At 43.5% G+C, this 15717-nt stretch overlaps 1 protein-coding gene across 7 annotated transcripts in view; it reads right to left on the bottom strand.

Annotated features, from left to right (window-relative positions):
- Positions 1–15717, bottom strand: part of DENND2B (DENN domain containing 2B) — a 153869-nt gene that overhangs the window by 21283 nt on the left and 116869 nt on the right. For all 7 annotated transcript variants that reach the window (XM_077179835.1, XM_077179836.1, XM_077179837.1 and 4 more), the window contains 5 exons: positions 15309–15418; positions 13686–13755; positions 7619–7696; positions 4719–4859; positions 1245–1393 (listed from right to left, as the gene is read on the bottom strand). In XM_077179835.1, the coding sequence (XP_077035950.1) occupies positions 1245–1393; positions 4719–4859; positions 7619–7696; positions 13686–13755; positions 15309–15418 (548 nt within the window). The remainder of the gene's footprint in view (positions 1–1244; positions 1394–4718; positions 4860–7618; positions 7697–13685; positions 13756–15308; positions 15419–15717) is intronic.

Below are 15717 nucleotides of genomic sequence, written 5' to 3'. Positions count from 1 at the left end.
CTAGTTACACAATTCTCATCACAGGTTTATGTGAAATTAAGGCATCCCAAATGGTCATTTAAACCAAGGGTTACTGACAAGAGAAGGGACGAAAATAAAATGTTCCTGTTGTTCTAGACACAAAAAAGACTGCTAAGGAAGTAACTTTATAACCTGAGAAGGGTCTGCAGCTTTAAGAAATTCTCCCCTAAAGGTTGTAAAGCTTTTACTATGCAAAGTATTTTTGCTATTATATACACTGGCGGCCACTAAGTGCAGCTATTGTTTCTGGCAGTCATTCAGAGGAGGTCGGGACTGATAAAATGTTTAGCAGAGTTTGTTTGGGTAGATCCATCTGTGTTTTTAACCTCCCATACAGCCTCTGGTGTCCTTTTAAAAGATGCTGGATGTTCCTGAGTCTAATAAATCACAGGCTTTACTTTTATTTGCCTTTTTTTATTATGTATCATGCCACAGAAAAGAATGTCTTCTTTACATTACCCACACTTTTCTGTATGGATTACAGAAGCATCTAAAAATAAGATGTTTCTTTGCTGTGGGCCAGGGGTGCAGCTTACACAGAGCTCCCATTTCCTTGGGAAAGGCCATGTGGAGATGTGGCCTGTTGCTCTCACTCCTTACACCTTGGGCTGAGTTCATGCTTCAGAGGAACAAAGAGGGGAGATTGGAATCAAAGGGCAGGGAAGCAAAAGGTGTGTTCAGAGGTTCAAGCAAGGAGCCCAAGATGGAGCTTCCAAAAGTAAATGTTTTCAGGTCACATGAGCACCAGGAAAAATATCCTAAATAGTTGGGAAGCGCTGTGATAGCAGTTTAACACTCCCACTGGCTGGGTTTTATAGGGCAGGAATTGAAACAGCCCCAACATAAAGTCTCAGTATTGCACAGAGCAAATCAGGGGAGCTCTCAGCACCTCACTTCACTGCCTGCACTGCATAAGCACAAGGTAAAGCACCTCAGTGACAGCCTCTGCTACTCATTATGAGTGTTCTGTGTCCAAAACCTGACAGAAACATTGCTGGCACTACACTGTGTCAAATTGCTGTGCAAACATTTGCTGACTGTGAAGAAGGTGAGAAGTTGTATCGCCGTTTTACAGGTGGGAAAGACAGAAACACCCACAGATGTAAAAAGACATTTAAATCCTCCAGTGAGAAGATCCTGACCTCTGAAAACCATTCAGTACATTCCCTAAAGCCTTTTGCACCCAGAGCCAGCACTGTCCTGCAGGTGCCTGCAGCACTCACCTGAGCTTGTCGGCCACGAAGATGACGCGGCGCTCGAGCAGGAGCGAGGCGAAGATGCGGATGATCTGCCGCACGCTCAGGCACCTGAAGAGGCACTCGAAGTCCACGTGCTCCAGGCGGGAGTCCATGGGCCTCCGCAGCTCGATGACCTGCACACACAGCCAACAACAGCAGGGTCAGCACTGCCAGGGGCCTGCAGACGGCCTGGCCCTGCAGGGTGGCCACGTTTCTCTTCACAGACAAAAGCAAGGCACAATTCTTCCCAAGAATATTTCTGAGATTCGCATTCTCCGAACCTCAGAGGAAGAAAAAACAATTCTTATCTCATCTACTGCTCCTGTGTTGCTCACAAGTGGAATGCATTGAGGAAGATTGTTTACCTGAAGGGAATTGATAACTGGATTTTGGTGTGAGCGTTCTGTTCACTGACCACCCAAATCCAGGGGTGTGTGTGGGGACTGCCAGCTGACAGTCATGAGATTCTGTGCAGTAGAGTGCAGCTGAGTGCTTGGCAGATTCAGTTTAGATGTAATGTAGTGTAATATAATATAGAATAATATAGTACAAAGAAGTAATTAATTAGCCTTCTGATAAGATGGAGTCCTCCTCATCATTCCTCTCCTTTGTCAGGGGTGAAAATTTCTACTATACTGCAGCACTGCCCCGTGCCTGAGGGGACACACAGTGACCCAGCCCCTCGTGTGCACACACAGAAAAACGGTGTATTGCACAATTCCTTCCTTGCATGCCATTCTTCCCAGAATACAGCAGTGTGCACTGTCTGCTGTCATCTCCAAGGGAAGCATAATTCCCCCTTCCAAACATTCTGTAAGGGACGTAAAGCTTGGCTGAGTTGAGAGTATGAAGCAAATAAACAATCAAACACTGGTGATGGAAGCTTACAGGGTTGAAACAGCCATAAAGTCAAGGTAAACTGGGTTCTGAACTTGGCTAACAATTCATATTAACATCTAGATAGGAGCCTGGGACTCAACTAAAAGGCCAGGAAGACTTTGAACCCAATTTACTTTATTTCCACTCTTCTGTAATGTGTAATTCACTAGATAATGTTTAAAATCTTTCTCTTTTTATATAAAGATACATACACATATATATACTTAACTGGGGAGTCAGGACAAGGTCTTAGAAGCTGAGTTGTGACATCCCTTTACAGTCTAATTTTCATACTTCATCCATGACCTCTGGCCCTCTCCTTCCTTTTCTCAAATGCCTTTTCCTTGATTCCTTTATTAGATCTTCCTTTTACTCTGCAATTGACATGTTCAGATGTGGAACTTGAAGACAGAGGACAGAAAAAAGAAGAGGGAAAAATAATGTGAAGAAGAGAGTAACAGAAGGAGAAAAATATGAAGTACAAGAGAGCAAACGATTGACCATTGAGGAATTTGAGGAAACAGAAAAGGGAAAGGGAAGAAGCTGGCCAACTTGAAGTCATGTTGAAATCTCTGAATATATGTCAACAGGAACATGCATGCATCTTCTTTCGATATGTCCAAAAATCACCATCACTTTATTGCTTTAGACTAGTTTTATGTTTTCATGCAGCTGACAGCACATTCCACAAGCAGACTGGATCAGGTTTTAACTGGGTAGCCCTTACTGAATTCCTCACAAACACTGTTTTAAGAATGTGTTCAAGATCACAGGATACTGTAAACAAAATAAGTTCATATCAGTTTAGTTGTGATATTGTTTGTGATCAGCAACACAACAACTGTAAAAAGAAAGCCACTCTTAGAACAGTATGTATCAAATCAAATAGATTTGGTTTTTTTAAGCCTGAAATACAGGAACAGTGTGATGTATAGACACCCATCACTCAGCTGCTGCCCCAAACAACAGCAAGAAACAAATTGTGGAGTGACTGTACCAGGAATGGCTCCTTGGAAATGCTGCCTAACTCTTTCTCACAATCAGCAAAGGTGCCCACTTCCATTCCTTAGCACTGGGATTGCAAGCTCAAATCAAGTGCATGTGCCAAATCAGGAGGGGCTGATTCTACTGCAAACCTGCCAACATGAAAATCTTGCTGCAGGGTAGGATGCAATGCAAGTTATGGCAGCTTTTACAAATACCAGGGATGTTTTCTGCTGCCTGGCAAAGCCTGCTGCCTCAGTCTGCTCATCACAAAGAAATACACTGTCTGCTTCCCAATTAATCACCATCTTTGTTTAGGCAAGAGGAGCCACAATGGAAGGATAAGATTCTGTTCCTAATTAAGCTAGTGCATTCCATTTAAATAACGAGTTTGTACTAGCACAACAGAGAGCAAAGCTCAGCCAGAAGAGAATTGTTTGTTTGTTGGAATTATCTCAATATTTTTCTCTGGGAGAGTTTAGAAGTTGAGCAGAGGATAGAGAAGCTGCAGATCATGGCTCCCAGTTACATTCACACAGAAAAAGCATTGTCAGCTCTTTTCCCTGTTATGCCAATCACTCTTTCAGATGTTGCCTCTCCAGAAGAAAAGGCATGTGATTTTAAAATGCCTTGCAAGTCACTTATACAAGGAACCCTGTACATTTCATACCATACATTACAGGCCCACTCCATTGAAGTCACTGGCGTTACATTTAGAGAAAATACAATTTAATGCAAAAATAACAAAGGCACTGTAAAAAACCCTAAGGAGGGTGAAATAACCCTAAAGGGGAGTTCCTTCTGTTTTTAATAACTGGGACAAATTCTATTCCTGTCTTCAGTAATGAATCTCCTGTATATGCTTGACCATCTGAGTGGAGCTACTCTATTCTTAAATAGGGGCATGCAGAGAACAAAATTTGACATGGTAAATGGCTGGCCAGCCCCAAGTTGAAAAAGCCTTTTAATCAATACTGCCATTTCCAATTAGGCACATGTTGTCTAATGCTAAGCTTCTAGCTACTTGAGTCAGGAATAAAAAGAAGTGGCATCTATTATATGTGTGCACACACACACAAAAGAGTTTTACATGACATACTTTCCTTTGAGAGCCAGTTTAAAGGTATTTCTTACCAAGGAGAGCCACTTAAATGCTGCTGGTCACTCCTACCATGGCCAGGACCAGCAGTAACAAGGTTTGAAATAACAAGCAGCTGCTGAAGTGCTCAGGTACAGACAGCATGGGAAACTCACACTGGCCTGTTATCACTGTGATAAAGCCCAGCAAGGCTGCAGTCTCTGAGCTGCACTAGGCCTGGCACACTGGGACATTTGTGATGGCTGCTTTTCTTACACACAACTTATTAATAAACATAAAATAATAAATACATAACCATAAATTGGCCTACAATCATCAATGGGAACTAGCATTAGCATGTCCACAGTGGTGCAGCTCATACTCTGCTTATTTTGAGGGTTTGCCACCCCACAGCCCTGCAGGATCGGTTTGTCTCCTCCTGCTTTTCTTTTGCTGTTTTGATACTGAAGTGGTAAAGGGTAAGGCTTTGGCTTTTAATGTTTGCAGTTGCTTCTTACCTCATTTCCAGCTCCAGGCAGGAAGGTTTTGACTTTGATTGTCTTTCCAGGTGCAGGAAAAGGAGATTCCATCAGACTTCTCATAAATGGATAAACCAGGGCAGCAGATATTCCCCTTCTCCTTTCAACCTCATCCAGGATCTGGTCCATTAGTAAGACATAAATGAGACAGAACATATCAGCATCACATAGACTTTTGAAGCATCCTTTGACCTACACGTGCCTAAACACATGGCAGGTCTAAATTTATGTCTCCTCTGCCATGTATTTCTTCATTACCATCAATCCATGTTTTTTTGTTACAAAATGAAGCCTGTTTGTGAATGTTATTAACACAGAGGCAAGGAAGAATTAACAAGTCTGAAAAAGAGGAAGAAGACTCAAAGAAGACTCAACATGACTAAAGGGATGTATATATTGCTGGGATTATGCCTGAACAACAGGGTGAGCTGAAGGAGAGAAAGATGAAGACAAATCCCATGATCACAGCCCAGGTCAGCATCACATCTCAGTGGTATATCTTGAAATTTGTATCAAGGAAAAGCTTTCTTCTGCACTGGGCATCTCTTCCATTTCAACTGAGAGGGCAGGAAGAAGTCAGAAAGCAATGCTGCCACTATGACAGCAGGACAGAGCTCCTGAAATGGTCCCAGCAGTGGCTGTCAAGTCAGAGTCTGTGCTGAGCTGGAGACCCTCAGCTACCCCTGAAGCACACCCAGCTGTTCACACTGGTGCCTGCATTAAGGTCATTTTCTCTCGATGAAACAGCAGGCAATCTAGCCTTGAAATAAGCAGATGGAACTTCTTAAAGATAGAGGAGACTATAATGTTCTTCTCTCTTTGGTCACATGGGGCAACATAAATTAGATCACAGCTAAGTTTTCCCACATTAAACTGAGCATATAGATGATAAAGCTAAAGACAGAAAGCAAGGTTCAAAGCAGTTGGTGGTTTGACCTGCAATGGTGATCCTTTAACCACCACTCCAGAGCAAAAGGCCATACAAGAGTTAGTGGGCCTGAGCCAGACATTTTCTCTTGTTTCTCTTGGAAATGATTTTCACTGAAGCAAACATTAAAACTTAAACTTAAGCACAAGCTGGTGACCTGTAAGGAGAGCTGGTGACACCAAATGCCAGCAGAGGCACTCACTGGTGCATAGTTTCCCCTTCCTCCTTGTGACATAATGAAGGCCTAACTAAAGCAAAGCTGGCCCTGTGTACATAACTTGCATTCCAGTCCTTGGAAGTGGCAGATAACCATAAATGAGGCCATGAATTTCACCCTTGATGTAATTTGCAGCACAGCCATCCTCAGCAAACAAAACCAGTGGGAAGCAGCAATGAAGCAGGGCTGTGCCCCAGGTCCCTTGCTGCTCCTGCACACTGCCAGCACTCAGCTGTGTTCCTGCAGCCACAGGATCGGCTATTTGATGAGTTTGTTGCTGGACTTGGGGTCATGTGTGTGTCATATGCCTGGCTCCAAAGACCTTCACAATGCAAATAAAAGGAGCATTTAAACAAAATAAAAGTTGAACAGAGATCCCAAGAGATAAAATGGTCAGAAACAGCTGTTGAAACCATGACCAAATGAACTGGCTGGAAGTTAAAATATCTGTGGTTCCCAAGTCTGTCTCGGCAATAGGTATTACAACAGTGAGTGAGCGGGAAAGGCTTTGTGGAAGACAAAGATAATGAAAGTTATCGGAAATAGGAAAAGAAACATTTTAAACCAGAGGAATCTTTTTTCTTTTGTGATAAATAATATCCAAGATTTAATATCCCACGGTCTTTCATCATTCACAGTGTAAGGCAGAGACAGCTATTCATTGTATTGAGGGCCAGCTGTCTGACCTTATACCTCAGCTGCAGTGATACTTGGTTCTAAGGAAGATACTTAATTTTTTTTTTCCTTCTCCCAAATCTTCCTTTGTAAAATAGAGCACTATCAAAATTAGATAAAAACATAATAGCAAACAAAAAGCCTTATGAGTTCTGTGCACACTATGAGTGTGGTGAGCTGGGTGATCCTCCCAGAACAAAGTATTCCATTTCACTCACAGATATCTGGGTTTAGATACATATTACACCTAAGAGACACTGTCATAAACCCTTGATTTCAGAGCTTTATGAATGACATCAGAAGCAAAATTGCAATTAACTATTTGCAACCCAACTGTTGTTCTTCACAAAAACCTTGTGTTAAAGTTTTATCTAGAAAAACTCAAAACCTGCTGTAAAGATAATATTCTGTATAAATATTAGATCATATGAACAATAGAAATGCTATGCTTTTATTTAACATCAATGATTTACATGCTCTTTTCTATTTTATTCCTATGAAAATTAGCAGGTAAAATCTGTGGAAGTTCTGAGAGATTTCCCGTATCTGAAGTGAAAATCTCTGGCAAATTAAAATGCAATCAATTAAAATTGGGTCAATGAAAAGATCATCTGTGCTTTATCCTAGACTCCTAGAGTGAAAAAAATAAAACTGTCACTAGTTTTAAGTGTATAGAATTCACATATCAAATAATCTTTTTTCTCAACCTCATCATTCCACAGGGTGTTGGAGTAAAAGTGGTACTGGCCCATCATCCAAACTATGGATGCCAAGAATTACAGCTCAGCACAGAACGGCTGTAGAAAACAACGGAAAAAACTTTGGTCAGCCAGATCATACAGACACCCAGATGTTTTCTGAATCAATTTCTGCCTCAGTCACAGAAGTAATAAGACATTCTTTGATGAACCAAATAATAGGGATGGAATATCCAAAACAGCAACTGTAAAATAGTTATCTCCCATCAAAGGAAGGAATTCTTCCTGCCTGGTTCATCACTGCAGATGTGTCCCAGTAAACAATCAAATTAAAAAGCAATATTAAAAAATATCTCCTTACCTTAGAAAATAAGTCAAAGCACCCCAGGCGGCTGATGACACAGTAAACTTCAGGTAGGCGTGGGCCTTTTCCATTGGGCTGATAACAGCAAAAGAGGAGATGGGAATTACACATTCATGTGGAGCCATGAGGAAATACACTTCTCTCTCTGACCACACAGTTGGCCATCATGTGACATCTCTCACTATTTGCTTCTCCAACAAACAGCTGCTCTTGGAAAAGCATCATATTTCTACCATAAGGCAGGAAACTGAAAGGCACAGATAGAGCTTATCCCCTTTGGAAATCACAGCCTGTTGGAGCTGCATCCCAGCCTCATTCCAGCTTGCAGCCATAAAAGCACATGGAACCAGGGCTCTAAGTCATGCCTCTGCTATCTCCGTGCCCTGCTCCTGCTGCAGCACAAGGAGTGGGGCCACCCTGGGGCTGTGTGCTGCAAGAGAAGAACTGCAACATTAAGGGAGGCCATGATGGCTTTAGGTCCCCACTCCCTCACTCTATGGTGCTCAAAGAGAGCTCAACCTACAGAAAGGGAGCTCACAACCTAAACAAAGCAGGCTGCATGAGTAAAACATTAACTTCCTCAGACCAACTCCTGATAAACATGAAACTCACATAACTTAAACTGTGGCAAGTATGAATCAATGATACACATCCCTCTTACCCCCTTCCCAAGAGAAACTGTGGAGACCATCCTCTATAACCATCCCATATAAGATTTATCCTGGAGAAGCAAATGGTACTTCCTCAGCATGCTGGACTCTGCTACCCTGCCTATTCCACTTTGTCTCTTGTTGGACTCTACTGGTACTCAACTTCCCCATGGAGTGTTTGAAATTCACATGCCACAGAGATGACAATCAAGAGAAACTGAGGGCTAGCTGTGCTTTTTAAACCTGAATATTGCACTCTAGACTTGGACACTCAGCAGGTGCCTGCCTGTTATAATAAAGATCACAAAAAAAAATTCCAAAGCTAAGTGAATACAGATGAGTCTATTTCTGGATCCAAACCTGCTCACTACACGTCACATCTCTGAAAAAGCAGAGCCCTTTTTTGTCCATATTAGGTATAAAATCCTTTCTAAAGGCACTGAGTGATTATATCAAGCATGTGGGATTTTGGTTAAAATCATTGTGTCAAATCTGCAGGAATGCCGAAGCCATGCCAGGAGCCTTGGACAGCTCCCAGCCAAGAGCTGTCTCACTGAGTGCCAGTAAAAACATCACATTCCTGGGTCATCTATAAGACCAGAAACAATAACTGCTTAGCACTTACTCCAAGTTTCTCCTTTATGAAATATCATTGCTTTCAAATGTCTTAAAGGCTACATGCCTGTGGGAGCTGGGATTCTTCCCTCCCTGCTCTCACTGTGTAGGACATCCTTTTTTGTTATTTCAGAGAGCTTTTCCTGCAAACAGCACAGCCTCACAGATGCACACACATCAGCTGTAAGAGCAGCAAGCAAAAACCTTGAGCAGAGCCTTTGTGAGGGGCAGAACTTAACAAATTTATAGCATTGGCAACCCTTCAGATAACCTCCCCTCTCAGCCACCAGTTTACACCTCACTTTAGACTGATCTAAAACACCCACTGTGCTTTAGTTTGCTTCTTTCCTGGGCAAGACAATCCTATGGGGCATGCCACTCCTGCCTGGACTCCTCCCTCGTCACTAGGGGACACTGGGGTCTGCCCATCAGGACCAGTGTAACCTCCTCTCTTCCCAAAAGGGAGCTGTCCCAAGTGGCAGGCTGTGCTCTGCCAAGTGGCTACACAGTCTTGGAGTCATGCTATCCATGCAGGACTCACTCCTGCACACAAAGAATAGGTCCAGATCAGGAAAGCAAAATGCTGAAGTAGCCCAGCTGAGAGGCACCTGAGTGACTCTGCCCTTGTGCACTGCACTGCTCCTGAAAGAAGAGAGATGGAGCAGATGATGCTTTGGGCTTGATTTCCTTTCAATTTGTTCTTGTGGAGCCCAGGATATTTTCAGCCTTAGTCCAGTATCACAAAATGAAAATGCTAAAGAGTTTTGATGATAACAAGACAGTTTCCCAAAATTATGAACATAAACTGACAAGAACTTGGCTGAGGTGGAGAAGCCAAGCTCTGCATCAGGGCTGGTCCACACGTGGCTCAGGACACCCTTTTTTATAGTGAGTTTAATCTGAATATTACTGACTAAAGCCCACTCCAAAATCTTTGGCAGGAAAAACAAGAGGCTTCTGCTCCAAAAACTAAGCCTGCCATTTTTCTCTTTCAAATCTCACCTCCCTGTCCATGTGCTTGGATTCTATGGAGACTTCAGAGATCTCCTCCCAGTCTGCCATAGCACTGAGCTGTGCTGTGAGGGAAGTGGCCTTTGCAAAGCACATGCACTATCCAGTACATCCAGAAACAGAGATATTGCTTAGTGGTGCCAGGAATCAGAACAATTCCAACTCTGGGAGGCTAAAATCAGTTTCTATGGAGGCTCTTGATTCCTTGTTAGGGCCAATCCAAATTGTGACCATGAGAAAACTGTGGGTGTTGAAAACCCAAAAGCACTTCTTAAAGACTTCTTGTTCTATAAAACATGAACTTTGGGTGCCAGAGTACTCAGTGTACACACGGCTGTCAAACTGCTTGGGCAAGGGCAGGATGGGAGGGAGCAAGGAGAAAAAGGGTTTTCCAATGAGCTTTTTGCAGCTCCATAAACAGTCTGCATCCCACAAAAGTTGCTTTCACACTGTAATGAATGCCCTTCTCCTGTCCCCAGCAAATGCAGGACATCAGGCTAGTCCCACCTAACACCTGCTTTCCATGTTTTCAGGTACACACTTCACCTTCAGGCAGCTGCTCCTCCATGGACTCCTGGGGCTGGCTTGTCTTAGCCTAGAAAAGTGCTGGAGGATCAAATTTTATGAGAGAGGGAAGGGAGGCGTAGGATGAAACAGCCCCTGCAAGGGTGCCCAGATCATCTCTGCTGCTGACACATGCACTCAAGAGAAAAGCAGTTGCAGAATTGCCTTGGAGGTATCAAGATGTAACTGGAAAATTTCATGCTATCTATGGAAATGCAGATTGTCTGCTGTGGGACAATAGGTTACATTCCATTCTAATCCTGTTCCAAAATGAAACAAAACAATATAAATACATTTAAAGGGGATACTGTACAGGATTTGTAGAACAAACAAAACATAATTGTCACTGTATCCCTTGAGGTAGTTTTGGCACACAGACCCCAGAAAAGGTCTGGAAGAATCTGAGATCTGAAGGAAAAAAAAGTGGAACAGTTTGTTCATATCACAACACGCCAAAGGAGAGCAAGGCTGACAAAACACAATTGTTCCCTAAATGCAGGAATCTGCACAGCAGACCCTGCAGAAGAGCAGCCAGGCACCCTCACAGGATCAGCCAGCCATGGAGCTTTTGCCAACGAGGCTGCCAAATGTACCAGAAGGTGTGAGACACCTATTGCTGGGTATTACAAGAGCATCCCCCACCAGGACAGCTGAGGAAGGAATTTTCTAAGGAATTAACCTCACAGCAGTTGGCTTGGCTTAAAGTGGACCAGTTTATAAGAATTTTAGGGGGGTTTAATGGCACACACTAGTAAGGCTGTCTCACCATGCACCAACCTTTGCAGAAGACATGAAATTGTTACACTTCCAAACCCTATGGAAAAGGCACTTCAGGTAAGTACCCAGATTCCACATTTCTCCCAGCAGGACAGGAGGAGGTTGCAGCACCAAAATAAAAGATGTGTGCTACTTTTGCCTTTTCCACAGGTAGAAGAAATGCTGGGCTGTTTCTCTGCAGTTTCCAAAATGCCCTCTCTTTCTAAGCCCCAGTTTTGCTCTGAGAAGAGCATGGCTGGGTTTGCCCCGTGAAGGGCACAGCTGGTGAAGTGCAGTGGCATCACTCCTTCCTTTCCTTGGCTGAGGAGGCTGTACCAGTGGGATGAGACATCTCAGCTTCTCTGGGACAGAATCTTCTGGCTTCTCTGTTTGGAATCCAGATTAAGCAACCTGAATTAAGTGATCACCCAAGGTGGCAGCAGCAGATCTGCTTTATAACTGGCTTTATAATTATTAGATAGATTTAGCAAAGCACTACTTATTTTCCCTTTTTCTTTTTGCTATTTGATTGAGTTTTGCCTTATCCAGGGTAGTATAAAAATCTCCAATGCTGTCTCAAAACACCATTATATAAAAGCATGCACTATTGATTTAATTCTGTTCCTGGTATTTCCTAATATACTCAGCCATCTTTTGCACCAGCTGAAAGTCAGTGTTCTATTTTTAGGTTGTCCTTAATGTAGGGTGAATTTCACTGAGCTTTAAATGAGTAAAAAACCCCCATGTTAATGTTTCACTGAAAAACTCATTCAATATTCCTGTGTATAAATCTCTTTTATTGCCACTGGTTATTTCAGTCTCAGCATGGTTCAGGATCAACCATTTGGCATTTCACAGAGGCAAGCTCTGGGCATGATTACAAATGTACTGACATTCTCAGAAAAATAAAAGTCTCAAACCACCTTTACCTGGTAGAGTGAAAACAATCCATAATTTTATTCTAACCAACATTTTCTGAGATTTTGTTATTTTTTTCCCAAATAAGACCTTATTATCCTTTTAAATGACAATTCATTAAAAAAATTTATTTGTACTGCTGCCCTGTATCTTGTTATGCTTATTTAAAGGAGCAAGGATGAATTCTAGGTGCTTTCCTTGCTCATCCCTGAGTTACCCCCTGACCAGCCCTAGATTTACTGCAGCACAAGCCTTCAGTGACATTTCCTGCCCACACATCAACCTTGTTGTGGCCCACTGTGACACACTGTTTAATACATAGTGACTCTCTGTGATGCTACCTATGGCAAACACCGCCCCCAGAACTGATAAACAAGTTTTCTGTTATGTTAGCTTAATGAAACTTCTCACAAATAGAGGAACCACACACAGAAAACCTCCCAGACAGCATCTGCAGTCTGCATGCCAGGGGCTCTGCCACAGACAGAGAGCAGGGGAAGAGCAGGGTCAGGCACAAGCAGCAGCGCAGGACAGGGGGTGCTGTGCCAGTGACAGGGAGAGCTCTGCTGGAAGCTACTGAAGGCAGGTGATCCCTGCCTGAAAAGGTGGGAAATGATGCCAGAAAGGGAAGGGGGGGAAGTGCCAGTGTGAGTTACTCTTAGAGAGGGGGGACATACTTACAAACTGCTGCAGACATTCATTTGGCACAGAGAGTCAGCCAAAGACTCCTGCAGTATCCAATATCCACACAAGCTCCCCAGCCCAGTGTGGGCAACAGCCAGGAGAACATGACAGGAGCCATGGCTCCCCACCTAGTCACTCACAAACAGCTCCAAACCTACCCAAGAGGTGCAAGGCTAGTGCAGGGACAACCAACTGCTTTCTGCTTTGCTGCCATCCCATCAGGTGTGCAGGATGGACACCAGAATCCCTCTTTGCATTGTGCTCCACCTCCCTTAACACACTCAGCAGATTCCTCCCCCTCGATACACACACTGCTGTGCTCTCAAGTTTATCAAGTGTCCAGGGATTTTTCAGGTGGTGGGACAACGCTGTTTGTAGGCTCCCCACCTCACCTATTGACCACCTCTGGTCATGGGGATTGAAAGTTGTGTGAGACACCAGACTTCCCACTGCTGGCACCAGCCTGTTGCAAGGCTCTGAGCTGCAGACTGATGACACAGTGCTGGCAGAGTCATTTGAGATGTAAGCAGCTGCCTAAGAGATAAACACTACTCACAAATGTTTAGAAATACCAGCTTTGCCTTTGTTTCCAGTGTTGTAGTATTTCTGACTGTGCTTGAAAGTACATAACATAAAGAATTTATGAAGTAAGTGCTCACACAAGAAACTTTCCACATTCTCAGGATCCACATTCTCAGGAATTTGCTACAAACCTTGGGATCTATCTGATTAAAATGGCCATTACAAATTCTTATTTCAAACCCTGTTTCCTTTAAAAACCATGAGAGACACCTTCAGTTCAGAATGGAGTTCTGAGATCCTTTTCAAGAGGATTCTGCCCTTTGAAGCGAGGGGGATGTACTCACCAAGAGCCTCCTGCAGTACCCGAAGCGCCGGCTCCCGTCCTCCCCAGTCAGCATGAAAGAGAAGGTCTCACTAGGAGAAAGGGAATTGCCCATTGCAGGGATTATAGCACAACTACAGCATGGCTACAAGGTGGATCACTTAGCAAGGGACACTCATCAAGTGAGGGATGCTACCCACTGCAAGGTCTTCACCATTAGGACATACTCTGTGGAAAAAATCTGGCAGCAGTATAGTTAGGGACAACCCAGCTGTCTTAGCAGAAGAGATGGGTGCAAAGTGTCAGTGACTGTAGAAGAAATATGAGAATCAGATTTTGAGGGCAGTATTCCAATGCTCCTTTACCTTTAGTTCAATCCTGTCTTTGGACTGAGCTTTGTTCTTAAAACAAGAACCTTAGATATTCTCTGAGAGTAATCATTTTCTAATCCAGAAACAACACAGGTTTCCAAAATCCAATTCATTTTATGTCTCTGCCTAGGACAAATACCATTTGTGACAGAGCAGTAAAACAACAGTTTTACAGTAAAACAACAGCACAAGTAAAGGGATGGGTGATTTGTGAATTCATGCCTGGGCTGTGAAACATTCCTGAATGCTTTGCAACTTTTAAATGGTATTATATAAAACAATTCCTGGTGCTGAAACGCCAGGGTTTGTATAATTACAGATGTCTCTGGGGAGACCTTATTGAGGCCTTTCAATACATAAAAGGGGCTTCTAAGAAAGATGGGAATAGACTTTTTAATAGGTCTGTAGCAATAAGACAAGGGGTAGTGATTCTAAACTAAAACTGGGTGGATTCAGACTAGATAAAAGGAAGAAATATTTTACAATGAGGGTGATAAAACACTGGGACAGGTTGTCCAGAGAGGTGGTGAATGTCCTGTCCCTGGAAGCATTCAAGGTCAAGCTCGACAGGGCTCTGATCAAGTTGAAAATGTCCCTGCTCATGGCAGAAAGGTTGGACTGAATGATCTTTAAAGGTCCCTTCCAGCCCAAACCATTCCACAATTCCATCCCTTCTGCCTATCCTGTTACTCTACACCTTTGAAACAACCAGTTCTCACATATCAGTGCAGGGGAAAAAAAATTATACATTTTTCGTGGTCACTTTGAAGGAAAAAGAAAATGCAAGCCTGGCTCTCCTTTTCCTTGCCCTTCTCCTGCAGTGATTCATCTCCAATGGAAGGAAGAGAGGGCTCCTCTGCTAGGACAGAGCACAGTTCCAAGAAAGTTCTCAGACAGCAACATTTTGAACCAAATGAAGGGGTAACCTGCAATGTTAGACAAGCACTCTGAGGCGAATTACTAGGGCAGGGGGTAGGCAGGGCCCCATCCTTTTTAAGATTTATTTTAAATACTTTCATTTATTCTTTTGAGTTTAGGACTCAGAGGAACCTTCAAGCCTCTTCCCCTCAGCCACACAGGCCTGTGAGGCAGGCAGAATAGGGAAGAAAAAGAACACAGAACTTCAAAAGAAAGAAAAATTAAATACAGCTGCTTGATCACAAAGTGGCCAAGACTCAAACTGCTGCTTCCTTAATTGGGCATTGACGAGGCTGAGGCTGTTCCAGTGCACTCCAGCACCAGTCCATGGTGCAGAGCAGCTCTGGAGCACTCACCTGTTGTACTCAGAGACAGGGAGCCAGTCCTTGGCATCAGGGAAGCAGAACTGTGGGATGGCCTTGAGGCGCTCCTCCGCTTCCCGCATCTGCTTGGTGGGCCTCTCCAGCTGCCGGGAGAACAGCGAGGGTCAGCCAGCCCTGGGTGTCCCCTCCAGCTCTGCTCAGGGGCAGGGTCACTGAGCAGCTCTGAGAGCCATCAGATTGTCCTGTGGTTGTGCTTGGCAGAGGGAGGCATGACTCCAGGACAGGCTTTACAGTTTTTTAATTGTCTGAAACTCCCTTGTTGTACAATGGCCACTTACAACACAGCCCTGACTCAAATACCTTTCTGCTGCAAGAGCACAAGAGAAATGCCAGAGATCAGCAAAAGTCTTTCCATTGACTTCAGCGTGTTTTGGAACAAATC

The sequence above is a fragment of the Agelaius phoeniceus genome, chromosome 6 (assembly GCF_051311805.1).
Source record: "Agelaius phoeniceus isolate bAgePho1 chromosome 6, bAgePho1.hap1, whole genome shotgun sequence".
Lineage (NCBI taxonomy): Eukaryota > Metazoa > Chordata > Aves > Passeriformes > Icteridae > Agelaius > Agelaius phoeniceus.
Note: the sequence above shows the minus strand (reverse complement) of the source record. Positions and strands in the feature narration are given on the sequence as shown.